This window comes from Nilaparvata lugens, chromosome 1, assembly GCF_014356525.2.
Source record: "Nilaparvata lugens isolate BPH chromosome 1, ASM1435652v1, whole genome shotgun sequence".
In the NCBI taxonomy this organism is placed as follows: domain Eukaryota; kingdom Metazoa; phylum Arthropoda; class Insecta; order Hemiptera; family Delphacidae; genus Nilaparvata; species Nilaparvata lugens.
The window spans coordinates 44,028,259-44,042,143 of NC_052504.1; the positions used below are offsets into that span (position 1 = coordinate 44,028,259).

The window sequence follows — 13,885 nt, forward strand, 5'->3', positions numbered from 1 at the left end:
AACCATGTGAAAAATACCGGTCATACAATAAATTACGTGAATTCCAAACAAATAGCGAGATTTTCAAGTCAGGATTGTGGGAGAGGCGTTGGAAATCGAAAAACAAGGCTCTCTTAATAAAAGAGACGACAGCCTCAACGTGTCTCCCTTATGGAAGTTAATTTTGAATACCAAACGCCCAGTACCTAGTACAATGAAACCCGCTACAGCACCATTGTCACCAAAACAAGACAACATTCCTGGAATTTCACTCACCCAACAGTACCAGCCCGAGCAAATGGAGGGAGGGGGTAGGAGGTATGCTCTTCGACCCCGAAAGAATACCCAGGACTCAGTGTGGATTTCGACGCCACCCTCAGAAGATGTCGTCTGCGATGGCGACGAAACGTCAGACTCAAGTAAGTTAAAACAAACGGATGTACCCGGTTAATTATTTTACATCTATATATAATTATGATCTACACATGATTTACTCGCCGAAAATCCTGCCTGTTCACACCGAATCTCCCCTCCTATTTTCTTCTCTAGCTTTATTTTCAGAATTTTCCCATATACTCTAGCCATAGCTGGAAGAACGGCAATACCTTTGTAGTTTTCATACCTATTCCTGTTGCCTTTCTTGAATATGGAAGTCATATGCACTGTTCTTCTGGTGCCTCCTCCCCATCAATGACTCTCTGGATAAGCACTGGCAAGATTCTGAACAAATTTTTAGATCCACACTTGATCAGTTCCGGATTGATGCCCCCTGGTCCTGCGTCCTGCAGGTTTATTGTTTCTTAAAGTTTGTATAGCCTTTCCCATTTGCTCTTGCAATACTAGAGTCTCTCGCTGTACCTGATCTTTAAGAATCACACTTCCACCATGAAACTCTCTCCTTGATTCTGTGAGCTAGTTTTTTTAATAATCCCTTCCACTCTGTAGACTTGATTTTGGTAACAGTGATTTTTTCTCTCCTATTGATTAAAAGGGTTTTCTCTACTCTTCAGGATTCTGAGCTTCTTGCACCTACAATATACTGATCTATTTGTGAACATCGTTCTTCCCACTCATTGTTCATTTCTTGCACTATCAACCTCTTAACCTCTCAATTTTTATCTTTATACTTCTGCAAGTCCTCATATTTTTGTATTCAACCATCTCTCATAAAGTACTTTTTTATTATTTATTTCTTGTTTTGTCATCCCACTCAAGTTGTGCTTATACTTCCTTCGACCTCCATCATCTTTTCCTAACGCCTCCAATGCTGCTTGATGTATGCACTGCTTTATGTGGTTGTAGATTTCTTCTGGGCTGTCATCTGAATTCCATTAGATTTGGTCCATTCTTATTCGATAAAGATATTTTATAGTGTCATCTTGCAGTAAATCCAACTTTTATTTTCTCGTTCTTTCTTTTGCAGCCCCTGTTTCCAAAACATTAGGAATTTCCCCACAGTTGGATTTACAACCATTCCATGGAAATTCCAGCTTTGACCAGAGTAATTATTGGTGATCCGATCCACATTCTGACCCTCTTTTAACACTTACATCTTTCACGCATATCGATGTTCTCTGCTTCATTATGATGTAGTCTATGATTGTTCTAAGCTCGCGAGTTGCTTGTGTCCAAGTGAACTTATGAATTTCTTTATGCCTGTAAAAACTATTGAGTATTCTCAACCCTTGTAGTTCACTCTATTAGTTTCTTTTCATTGTAATTTAGGTTGTCCTCTCCAAAGCTGCCAACGACTGAGTCATATTTATCCTCTCCCCTGTTCTTCCATTGAAATCACCAGCTAAGATGATCTCTTTTCGTTCATTTATTTTTCCAATGTTTACTCTCAGGCATTTAAAAAAATGTTCTTTATCTTGCATTTCACTGTCATCATTAGGACCATATACTCCCAGGATTATATTATATTACCATATATTTCTTCCATGAATTTCCAGTTCTACTTCAATAATCCGCTCACTTATTGGATTCCATGACTTTATGAACCTTCCAAGTTTTTTTCTGGATAAGCATACCTATCCCAGATTTGGCTCTCTGGTTTAAATCTACTCCAAAAAAGCAATGCATCCTCCACCTCTTCACAACCACTACCCTTCTTTTTCATTTCGCTAGTCATAAGTATATATATTTTTATTTTGTGGAATTCTTGAGTGACTTCCAATACTTTATTCTTCCAACCTTGAACTTCCAAGTTCCTAATATAAGCTTCCTATGTTGCTTTTTCCGTTTTTTGGATGGACTCCCTCGACTAGAATCTTTAATCTTAGGTAATTAAATTTACTAAAAAAGTTATTCTTGTAAATTTTTTGTAAAACCAGTATTTCTGGAGTTATTCAAGGAACAACATTTCAAATAGCCGCCATTCTGTTCTATGAATTTGAAAAATTATCATAATTTTTTGTAGCTCCATATAGTTGTTATAAATGATTGTGCAAAGTTTTAATTTCGTATGTTTAACCATTATTTAGAAAAAAATGAGCGAAAAAAGCAAAATGGCCGCTGTGTAAGTAACTGAAGTCTTCCGGACAATTTAAATATGATATTTAGATATATATGTTTGTTACCCAGGAACAATGCCCTAGAGTATTGTTAGGCAGTTGGTAAACACTCTGTATGTGAATGTACATATAATATATTCATATATATTAATATTATATTTTATATTCAATAGTATATTTTTGATAAAAATAGTCTAGTCTACTCTAGTTTCATCCGAAAGTTTGATTTGATTGAGGTATTTTATTGAGTCTCCAGCAGAGACAGAGGGCTCATCTAGTTTGATTAACTGCGAAGTACGAATAGAGGGTTTATTTTGCTTGGCAATGGAAGGAATAGGAAATTCCCATTCGAGATGCGAAATCTCAATGCCAGACTACTAGGTTCGGAGTAGACAAGACTTCCAATATCGTGGGCATTCATTAAGAAGATCTATTAGATCGCTTGGAATGTTATTACTGTGCCCTTATGCTCCAATGAAACTTCCCCCAATCTGTTGACATTTCTGTTTGCTGGAACCGCTCCAGATCTGTGATCCGAATGGGCAGGTTCAACCAACAATGATTCGTTTGGTCTTTTTTGTCTCTATGAGTCCTTTGTCTTTTCCGAATCACAGGATGACATGACTCTGTCTCAGTGGAAGTAAATCAATATTTTGATCCAAGTTCTCATAAATATAAAAAACTATTATTGACAAGTTATTTGAGTTATGTGATATTTACTGAACGAGAATAAACTTTCTTATAACCATCAAAACATATTGAAAGCTTTACTAACAAATTTTTACTTATTAATCCACTCAGAAAACGTTGGTTACTCCTGTTACTTGTTTCCAACTTCAGTGAATATAGTAAAATCACTTCCCTTATATGGGCTACTTTATTCAAATTAATAAAAACAATATAACAAATGTAGTACCCTTTATTGAAAACTTTAAAATATTTTAACGACTAGAAACTAGTATAATAAAGTAGTACCAATAAAGGGTATTACAAGTTGTTATATTGTTTTTATTAACATGAATATAGTAGTCTTCTCTACTTGATGGACAAATAATTTCAATTCATACATTCACACAATATTCATTACCTTACATCTATGTTGAATACCGTAACTGAGTAAAAATTCAATTTTTAAAAAATTGAACTAGTAAAAATTCTCTAAATAACAATAATTGTTTAATACAATACAACATGAATTACTATTTACAACAGAACATTGTTATTATCATAATAATTAACCGATTAGTCAATACCTGAGTAAATTGAATTGTTCATTTGATCTAAATACTAAAAATTGTATGGTTGCATACAATACATTTTTTATCATTGCACAAATTATTTCGTGGCTACTTGGACTGCCTATAAAATAGCATGTAGGAATTGCAGCTGTCCACGTCTCAGATCATATTTTTTGTCGTATCCGTTCCACCTCTTTTCTGCTCAGAGCTCATAAAACTGAATGCGTCACTAATTCATGACCAATAACTTCGGACTCACTCTTTACTTCCTTCGCATTTCGTCTATCATCATCTGAGCCGATTTATCCATTTCTTCCATCTCTCTCCACATCTCCTGAATTATTTTGCACATTTCTCTCTCTCTGACTGAAACGACTCAAGTCTCTAGGATTCCCTCAAAATGTGATCCAACTTTTACTGCTCTCTTTATTTATTCATTTGTTGATCCTGTTTTTATAGTGATACTTTCCTATTCATTGAGTCAACCTTGATTGAGGGACATTCTGACATCTTTTCGAATGTTTTATAAATTAGGTTCTTTCCTTTCATTCTAGTCTTCTTATGGATCTTATAACAGAACTAATCTTCCCTATTCGCTTTAACTGAAAAAAACAAACTGCGTCAGAAAAGAGCATTGTGAGCATATTCAACCCTAATTTCTATCATCCGATAATCGATTCTTGATAACTCTTTCACTCTCTTGAACTTTCTGAAGAAACTTGCCATGATATTCAAATATCAACTCAAAGTTTGAAAAGCTTACATTTCAAATTCCAGGCAATTTTGGGCCGGATGTTTGTAGTTTTCTTCTCATAACTGGCATAATATTCAGCAAATCGCTGTAAGAAGCGTTTTATTTGAAGGCGTTGGGCTTGCTGTTCGTAGCGTGAAACTTGTTCCACAGCGTGTTCTGCTATGATAAACTTATACAGTAGTTCAACAGGGGTGAACATTGTTATGAGAATATCATCATTTACTTTCTTTGTTAAGTCTATCTTAGTGAATAGGAACATATCTTGCACTATATATTACTTTCTTCAATAATCAAACAAACTTGATAGGTAATTGCAGATTCCAATTATTTACTTAATTGAAAAAATGAGTGATAATATAAGTTTCATGACACGTTGGATGTCCATTGAAACGTCTGATCGAAAGAAGTAGAATTATCAAGAAAACCACATTGAATAAATGAATTGAGACGAATCCACTCAATTTGATATCCTTATTTAATAAAATTACTCCTATATCCTCCATTAGATTGAAGCGACAAGAGACACGTAATAAACAAAACATTTCGAACCTTTCATATTATTATTATTGCTCTCAATTACCAATGAACTTTTGTTTTCCAAAAAGTAAAGTTTGGTTGAACAATCTGTACGATCTTTCAGGTCAGGTTTGTGAAATTGTAATTTGGCTTGTATAAGCATTCTTGACTTGCCTGCGGTATCGTTAGTAGCTGGCCTGAGATTCAACGGATTTCACATCTTCACATTGATCTCATCATCTAATTTATTAACTTGAAAATACGATTTTAATTTTACCTGCCGTCGTTCTTTTTTCACACTACAATTTATTATTCGTTCCATATTATTTCCTTCTCTATGAGACCTCTGAGTTTCATAGCTCTAAAGGAGAAGGAAAGCCGCGTGCAAAAGCCTTATGGAACTTCGTTATAATGGGGACCATGAGATAAATATCTGTAAGAAAGAAATAGCTCATCAAAACGTGCTTCAACATCTTACCTGAATAGACCATGTCTGACCAGGAATAAATTGCATGTGAAGAAATTATGAAAGTTTTTAGTGGTTATTTGTTAGTGGTTGTTAGTTATTTGTTCATGTAAGTGTAGGCATTATAATACAGTTCTGTTTAGTCTGCTGTTTCCGTTTTACATGATTTACAGATTTTCAAGAGTCGGACTGTATAATTGATGAATAATGAATTATTGTTGTCAGGTTGCGAGTGCTTACTTTTCACGGAGACGTACGGCAAAGATTACGGGACGTTCAATAGTCCCGACTACCCCCGCCCTTACCCAGCCAACATCAATTGCCTGCTCTACACTTTTGTTGCCGACACTGATGAAATTGTTGAAATCACTTTCAAGGACTTCGAACTCTACAAGGCTCATCTCGAGTAAGTGATCAAGCAGTTACTTTTAATTTGATACGAAGTAGACAATTGAGGCAAATATTTTGCCACAAGCTATTTTATTCAATTTAATTGAGTCACAAACTGTTAATATTGTTTGTTGAATATTTTGCTTCAAGCTATTCGATTGGAAACAATGGAAATGATTCTATTCTTATCCTTTTAGGATTAAGAGTTCTGTAGGGATTTCATTGGCGTTGCTCTTATTCTCCATCTTTGAGAGCCTATCCGCTCCCGACATTTGCTATCATTGTTTATAATACACACGGATCAACTCGGGGCCCATTATAATATATTTATATTATATACAACATTATAATATATAATGTTATTATGTGTTATTATATATTATTGCATATATAATGTAATTATATACGGTATTACATTATAATAATTATATAATAAATTTGTTTTATATAACTTGTATTGTATTTTGGAAACGTAAAGTGTATGTTTCTTCATTTGATGGAATAATTTTTTTCTAATTCAATAAAAATTACTATAATTATCTCTATTCTCCTTCTACAGGTGAATTCCTGTAAGCCAAATAAAAAGGTGGTTACTATATTGCATGAAATGATGCTTGAACTTTATAAACATTTTACTATATATTTTTTTGAATAGGAGAGAATAGCTGTTCTGTTAGCTCTATCCTTTTATAAAAAGTCACTGTGTGAGTGACTCTGGAAAAAGAACTGAATATTTTTATTTCTTTCAGGCTGGGCCTGAAATTGATATTTTATGTTTTGGAGACGAGGGTCTAAGACCTGATTATTATTTTATTTCCTGAAAAGAAGAAAAAAATTCTAAGGCTGATGTTGGCGTTGGGACCATGAATGAATAAAAAGTACTTAATTATTCAGCTCTACCAATAGCAAAGTCTCGTAGAAATTGTATAGGGTTCAATACTTCCTTCCTCTAGTACATTTCTATTGAATCTTAATTTGAATCTGAATCTCAAGCATATTCATGATACTACTTAATATTACTTATTCATTCATGAGTTATTCTGATCTGATATATATGAGGTGATACAAAAATTGTTGGATCATTTGATGCATTCATATGAGGTATTCAAATAATCTTTGACTCAAATTCAATAGAATGAACACATCCATGTTATTCAATACGTTTTACATCGATGATTTCCATAGAAGGTTGGCAAACAAATTGTCGTTGCAATCAATCAGATCCCTCTCTCAACTTGGAGTTCAATTGGCAACAAACAATGCGAAGACTCTTGAATACAAACTCGTTATTTCAATAACAATTGCTCCGATACGGCCTTCAGCGACACTATTTCTCTCGAAATCAGATTATAGGAAACTGCGTTCGACTGTGGAGCGATCATTGTGGCATCTCTAGACAATTATTTCTCAGCACTGGATGATTTGCCAGGTAATGGCAGAAGACAAATTACATAGCAGACGATGCATGATGATCTCTTCAAGTCTCAAGAGGCGCAGCATTATTTGCAATGGAACTGTGGCACTCAGTGAGGGAGCAAACTCACTTTGAATATCACAAGAGGCCGCCGAGAGCAGCAAGTAAACTTGAACCAAGAAGAGCAATCCTTGTCAAAACAAGATTAGAGTGTCATAGCTGAGAAGGCGGAACGGCCCACTATGCCTCTGACTTAATCTGTTGAATTGAGAGCTCATGCTTCTACTTCTACAAAGAAATGTCTTCCAGTTCAGTGTGACGGGAAATCATGTGTTACTTTGCGAGCTGCAAATATCGCAAACTGATCACTGTCAATCATGATTGTGGAAGCTACAAGAACAATAGCATAGGAGATGTACAACTACTCCAATAGACCAAAAAAGTTTTGAAGTTGAGATTATATTGCGCTATCAATATTGTATTTGAATTTGAGAGATCATTTCAAATCTATTTGGAAATTTTGGAAGATTTAATCCTAAACCTGAATTAATACTAACTCATGACGGTAGGCGACTTAGAGTAAAGAAAACTACAGTTGATTTCGCCATGTCCATTTAGTGTTGTTATTCTGCTGAACTCAAATAAACAATTCGTTGAATAGGAATTGATATTGTGGAGTTTTTCAATAATTTGGAAACTGTGTTTTTTCACACTTTTTTCTCGCCCATAAACTGTATTTTTTCAATAAATTATAAAATGTTAAGTAATCATCATAGTTGCATTATTCAACACACAATCATTATTTGCGCAAACCCAAAATCAGATAATCAATGAAAGAGAATCACCATGATAGAGTTGTTCCTTTCCCTACAAATTTTAGTATTCAAAAAGGTTGTATTCAACTGGGCTAATAAGAGAAGTAGAAAAAGAGAAGTTGAAACACTGCAAATGGAATTCCAACGCGATCAACGAATATCAACAGTAGAACACACTCATAATTCTACCAGAGAGGGTGAAATTACAATATTTTTATCTCTTAAGAGAAAAATTTTCTCACGGTATCAAAAATTATTTATTCTAGAGAAAATTCGCTGATAGTGAATAGCTGAAGAAACGTTGAATATCTTCCCATTAAAGCACTTCATTCGCTAGAAGTTATTCGTCGTTATCATTAATGGTCCCCGAGGAACAATAATTCAAACGCATTGAAAGACTTGTAGTGCTTCTTCGGAAATGATGGATCGGGATTCGTATTTCCTCCCTCTCGTGTTGTCTCCGGGGAATTACTGGTTGGAGACAGCTCCAAGCCTCCGCTACGTCCTCTGCCCCCAATCACCTCCTCCGCCGCCTCCGGTACAATCCCAGTCCTCTGTCCTAATAGTCAACGAATGGGGATTCACCAGTCAGTCTCTTGAACTTTAAAAGCTTTTGAAAATGTCATGAAGCCATTTTATGGGTAGAAATGTTGATTAAGTTCCGGTTTGGTGAAGCAGTCACCACAGAAGCGACGCTCTCCACCGCTAAAGCTTTCCGATCCCCAGAATCAGTTTTAATATTCAATTCTCGTTTCTGCTGCTTCTGAAGGCCGCTTGACGCTTATTCCTCTCTTCAAGTCTCCATTTGTACTCCAGTGAAATCCACGCAAAACTGGCAGCATTCCCTTAAAATGACACCACCGCTTCCTATTCAATCAATGGTGACAGTTTTAAATGAATCTCACTATAACTCGCCTCAAATCTCCAGCTATCATCGCCATGTAGGTTTCTCATTGAATATCGGATAGCTCAGCTCAGCTCAGCATGCTGTTACAATATGTCGGGATGCTGAATGTAAACTATAGCATAAATATAGCATCATATAGCTATAAACTATAGAAGCATGTTGCTCTTTAGACAATGGATTACTGAATACTGTTATAACAAATACGCACTGATCAAACAGAGTTGATGATGAATGTATTCAGAACAGCCAGAAAATCAATCTTAGATTTCAGTGATGGATACAAGTGAACGTTGTGCATCCACACAATCACCATAAATCACCATGAGATCAGAGAGAGTACACAATATTTGGTCTGTTACAATATGAGAATCAGTTATTTTAATTAGAATCAGTTCTTAAAAAAACTGTGAGTTTATGTCATGTTCAAATGTTTTCTCACATCAAGGATTTCCATGCTCATCTATCCAACTTTCTATGATGAACTGATAGTTGATAATCCTTTTTGGAACTATTTTTGACACCACATTATATATATTATTATTATTATATATTATATATTATATATTATATATATATATTATATATTATATATTATATATTATATTATATATTATATATTATATATTATATATTATATATTATATATATATATTTTTTCGAATAATAGTTTAAATAGAAACACACATATGTGTCGATTTCCTCATGGAATGTGAATCCATAATCCACAAGCAACAATTGAATCCCAATCAAATAAGTTTTCAATTTATTGAGATTCATTTAAAGTATTACGTCCACGGTATTTAGATGAAAAGTTCTTCATCTATAAATACCGTGATTACGTCAACCTTCAAAATTCAACAATCTCAAATCATTATTCTTGGACCGAAAATCTAGTGACGAAGCAGTGTGTGATTTCATAACCTCAACCTTTAGACAACATTGACATTTTATCAAAATTTTCGGAGAGAAATAGTAGGCTACAGGCTCAGCCTAGTTTTTCCTCCAATGTCATGATTATTTATGATAAATCTTTAATATAATGAAGGAGAGAACTGGTTAAGACATGTACGGGATAGGAAATTCACGAATGACGCATCATCACGACTGAACTACTGGACTGATTAACTTAATATTCTGCATAGAGATTCTTTATTTACCGAGGATAGTTATTGGACTTTTTTCAATTCTTCAAGATATAATTACGTCAAGTTTCAAGTTTGTCAAGTTTTTTATTAGACTCTAGCGGAGCACGGGTTGATTACCTGCTAATGAGAAATAATTTTAAAATGCATTCCCTATTTTGTAGGCCTATATAGTATACAGTTCGTAACGGTAATAAACATCGAGCGACACAGACATTTCAATCAAAGTTGAAACAAAAACTAGAGATAAGAAAACAAGACTTGATAAGAAATATAAGAGAATATTATTCTATTCAAAATATTTCCTGCCTTCCGGATGAATAATTAAAAGTTGAAAAGTTTTAACTATAGGTTCCATGGAGCTCTGATCGGAACAGAACTTCCTAACTCCACGAACGGTGCATTCTTTTCTATTATGATCAAGAAAATATTAATGGAATCTCAACAACACGTCAAACTATGTAGAGTCTTTCAAACCCGATAATTAAAAAATGAGTTATAATTAGTTTCTGATCAGATAAGACTCATTTATTGAGAAACAGTGAATATTTTCAAAAACTCTCTCAAAAAAGCAATAGAAATAAGTTGAAAAGTTGAATTGTTTTTTGTTGTTTGTTGAAGTATCAAAATCTCCTCACGGATTAGAATACGCTGAAGTGGAAAAGCTGCAGTTTCTTCTCAACAGTCCAAAATGGGAGAAAAAAGAGAATAGTAGCGGAAACCATACTAAATTGTTTTGAGTAATTTGAGATCTTCAATAGTTGATGATTTCAATTATTATTCTTAAAGGAACTTCTCACTTTATATCAATTTATCCATGAAATCTACTGATAACAGTTCAGCTTTAACTTATTTTTTGGATTGCATCTCCAGTCTATAGCAATGTTCCCAACAATGCTTGAGCAATGATAAGACTCTCATGCACACACTTCTAGTCTAATAATTTCACCCATAATTATACATCAGAGTGAGGAATGAGATCTGCGATTAGAAATATCATTATCGTGCTTTCAATGGTTTGCAATTGTCTCATTTCCTGAATGGCGACTTATTGTTATTTGCATGACTGCCTGACCTGACTTCCTGTCACCGCCTTTCATGGTGCCATTTCAGAATGGCCTTCTTCTACTACTGACAACCTCCAAAGTTTTTCGTTCCTCTTTTGAATGACACGTTATGGATTATGCAATCATGCCATTTTAAATCACGGGTGATATACATACAATTAAAAGAAAAAAGGGTAACTTATAACTTAGTATTGAATGTATAGGGGAAATCAGTGGCTTTCAAGTATCCCTGAAAAATAGTATTTCATACAACAGTTTCATAATGAGGGTCTTCAACACACGAGTTTGATGTAAAATAAGTGTGTGTCTTAAGGCTGCGCAAAGGCTAAAAAAAACTTCCTACTGGTGATATTTTCCAAAGTTTTCTGATTTTTATACTATCAAGCTATTCAAGCTATCAAACTATCAAAATGGAAAATCTTTTCCGGGAAAACATTTTTTTTCGATCATTAACTTTTAAGATATGAGTGCCTAAAGTTAGTATTTTTGGGACAGATCATTTCAAATTCGGTAAGAGATGAATCCATGAAATTTTGAGTGTAAATTCTTCATGGTATTCATGTTCGAATAGAACAAAGATTCACTGAGAATATTGATTTTTGATAAAGTTATTCAATTTACCAAAAATTACTAAAAACTAACTCAACTGAAAGTTATTTTTGGTCATTTTTAGTGAATTGAATAATAATTTTCCCAAGAATTGTTATTTTTTGAAAATTTTTGTCTTATTTGATCAACAATACCATGAAGAATTCATCCTTACAGTTTCATGAATTAATCTCTTACCGAATTTGAAATGATCTACGACAACTCAAACACATTGCTGACTTGTTGAAAGGTTAGAAATCAACCAACTAGCCTATATATGCTAAAAATATTGAAAAAACAATAGGTAAAAAGCTACTCAGAGGGTGTGAACAACTTGGAATAAAAACTTGAAATACTGAAAACAAATCTTCTTTCTTCTTCTTTTCTTTTCTTTAGTTGGCTCTACAGTCCTGGGTGGACCTTGGCCTCCTCAACACAATGCCTCCAATCGTCTGGGATCTTTGCCGCCAGTTGTTGGATACGCCCAGCACACGCAGATCACCTATCACATCATTTATCCATCTCGTTCTCGGTCTTCCTCTCTTTCTCATCCCCATCATTCGTCCATCCAGCAGTCTAAGTTGGGTCCTTTCCATATTCATTCTCACCACATGTCCAAGCCATTCCATCCTTCTTGCCTTAATAAATCTTACAATATTTCCTTCCCCTATAGCCTCATCGATTTCGCTGTTATGTCTGGTTCTCCAAACCCCTCCATCACATAGTGGTCCCCAGATCCTTCGATACATCTTTCTCTCGAATGACTTCAGTGCTCTTTCATCCCTGCTCAGCAATGTCCATGTCTCTTCTCCATATGTCACAACCGGTCGGACTAACGTCTTGTACATTTTCACTTTAGTTGCTCTTGATACTATTCTACTCTTAAAATTCCTTCGATTTGCAAAATACGCTCGATTACCCATCATAATTCTGCTAGAAATTTCCTGGCTAGTCTTATTGTCGGCTGTCAGTGTAACTCCAAGATACTTAAACTCGCTGACACCTTCAATGCTGCAATCATCTGATAGTATCAAGTTATCAACGTGTCTTCTTCTTCCATTTGCAGACATTCTCATATACTTAGTCTTTCCAATATTAATTTCCAGACCCAGCACTCTTGCTTCCTCTTTCATTGTGCTGAAAATCTCTTTCAACTTATCGTGATTCCTTGCTATCAGCACAACATCATCCGCATAGGCCAGTATTTGACTTGTTCTGTTAAGTATTGTGTTACTTGTACCTATCTTCTGAAGTATTGTTTCAAGCATCAAATTGAAGAGGGTTGCTGACAGTGCGTCACCTTGTCTTACACCGGTTGTAACATTGAATGAGCGACTCAGTTTGTTTCCTATTTTAACTTGCGCTGTCGTACCATACATTGTCATCTTTATGAGACTGGTCAACTTTCTTGGGATCCCCATCTCATTTAGCACATTCATCATTCTGTCTCTTTCGATGCTATCAAATGCTTGGCGGAAGTCCACAAAGAGCATATGCAAATCTGTATCGTATTCATAACATTTCTCCATGATTTGCCTCATTACGAATATCTGGTCCACAGTGCTTCTTCCTTGCCTGAAGCCACACTGATGATCTCCTATCAATTCTTCTGCATAGACCCCTAATCGTTTCAACAGCAGTGATGAAAAATCTTGTAAGAGGTGCAGAGTAAAGTTATGCCTCTATAGTTGCTGCATACCATTTTATCACCTTTTTTATAGATGGGACATATTATACCTTCAGTCCATTCTTCCGGCATTTTTTCTTGCTCCCATATCCATCCAACCAAGGTATGTACAGCTCTTAAGATTTTCTTTCCTCCATACTTGAGCAACTCAGCTGGTATTGTGTCTCTGCCAGGTGCTTTATTATTCTTCATCCTCTTTATTATTTCTTCTACTTCTTCCAATGTAGGGGGAAGGAGCAGGGGTTCTGCACTTGCATAAGTGATTGTGTCATCTCTATCATCATTTTGGTTCAGGACACTGCTAAAATGTTCAGCCCATCTGTCCATGATCTTATCCTCCTCACCAAGCACTCTTCCATTCATGTCTTTGCATGCAATTAAGTTAGGCTGGAATTCTTTCCTCATTTTC

At 35.0% G+C, this 13,885-nt stretch overlaps 1 protein-coding gene across 2 annotated transcripts in view; it reads left to right on the forward strand.

Annotated features, from left to right (window-relative positions):
• LOC120352715 (suppressor of tumorigenicity 14 protein homolog) overlaps nt 1-13,885 on the forward strand; it is a 115,987-nt gene that overhangs the window by 79,553 nt on the left and 22,549 nt on the right. For both annotated transcript variants that reach the window (XM_039434643.1, XM_039434640.1), the window contains exon 4: nt 5,692-5,872. In XM_039434643.1, coding sequence (XP_039290577.1) covers nt 5,692-5,872 — 181 coding nt within the window. The remainder of the gene's footprint in view (nt 1-5,691; nt 5,873-13,885) is intronic.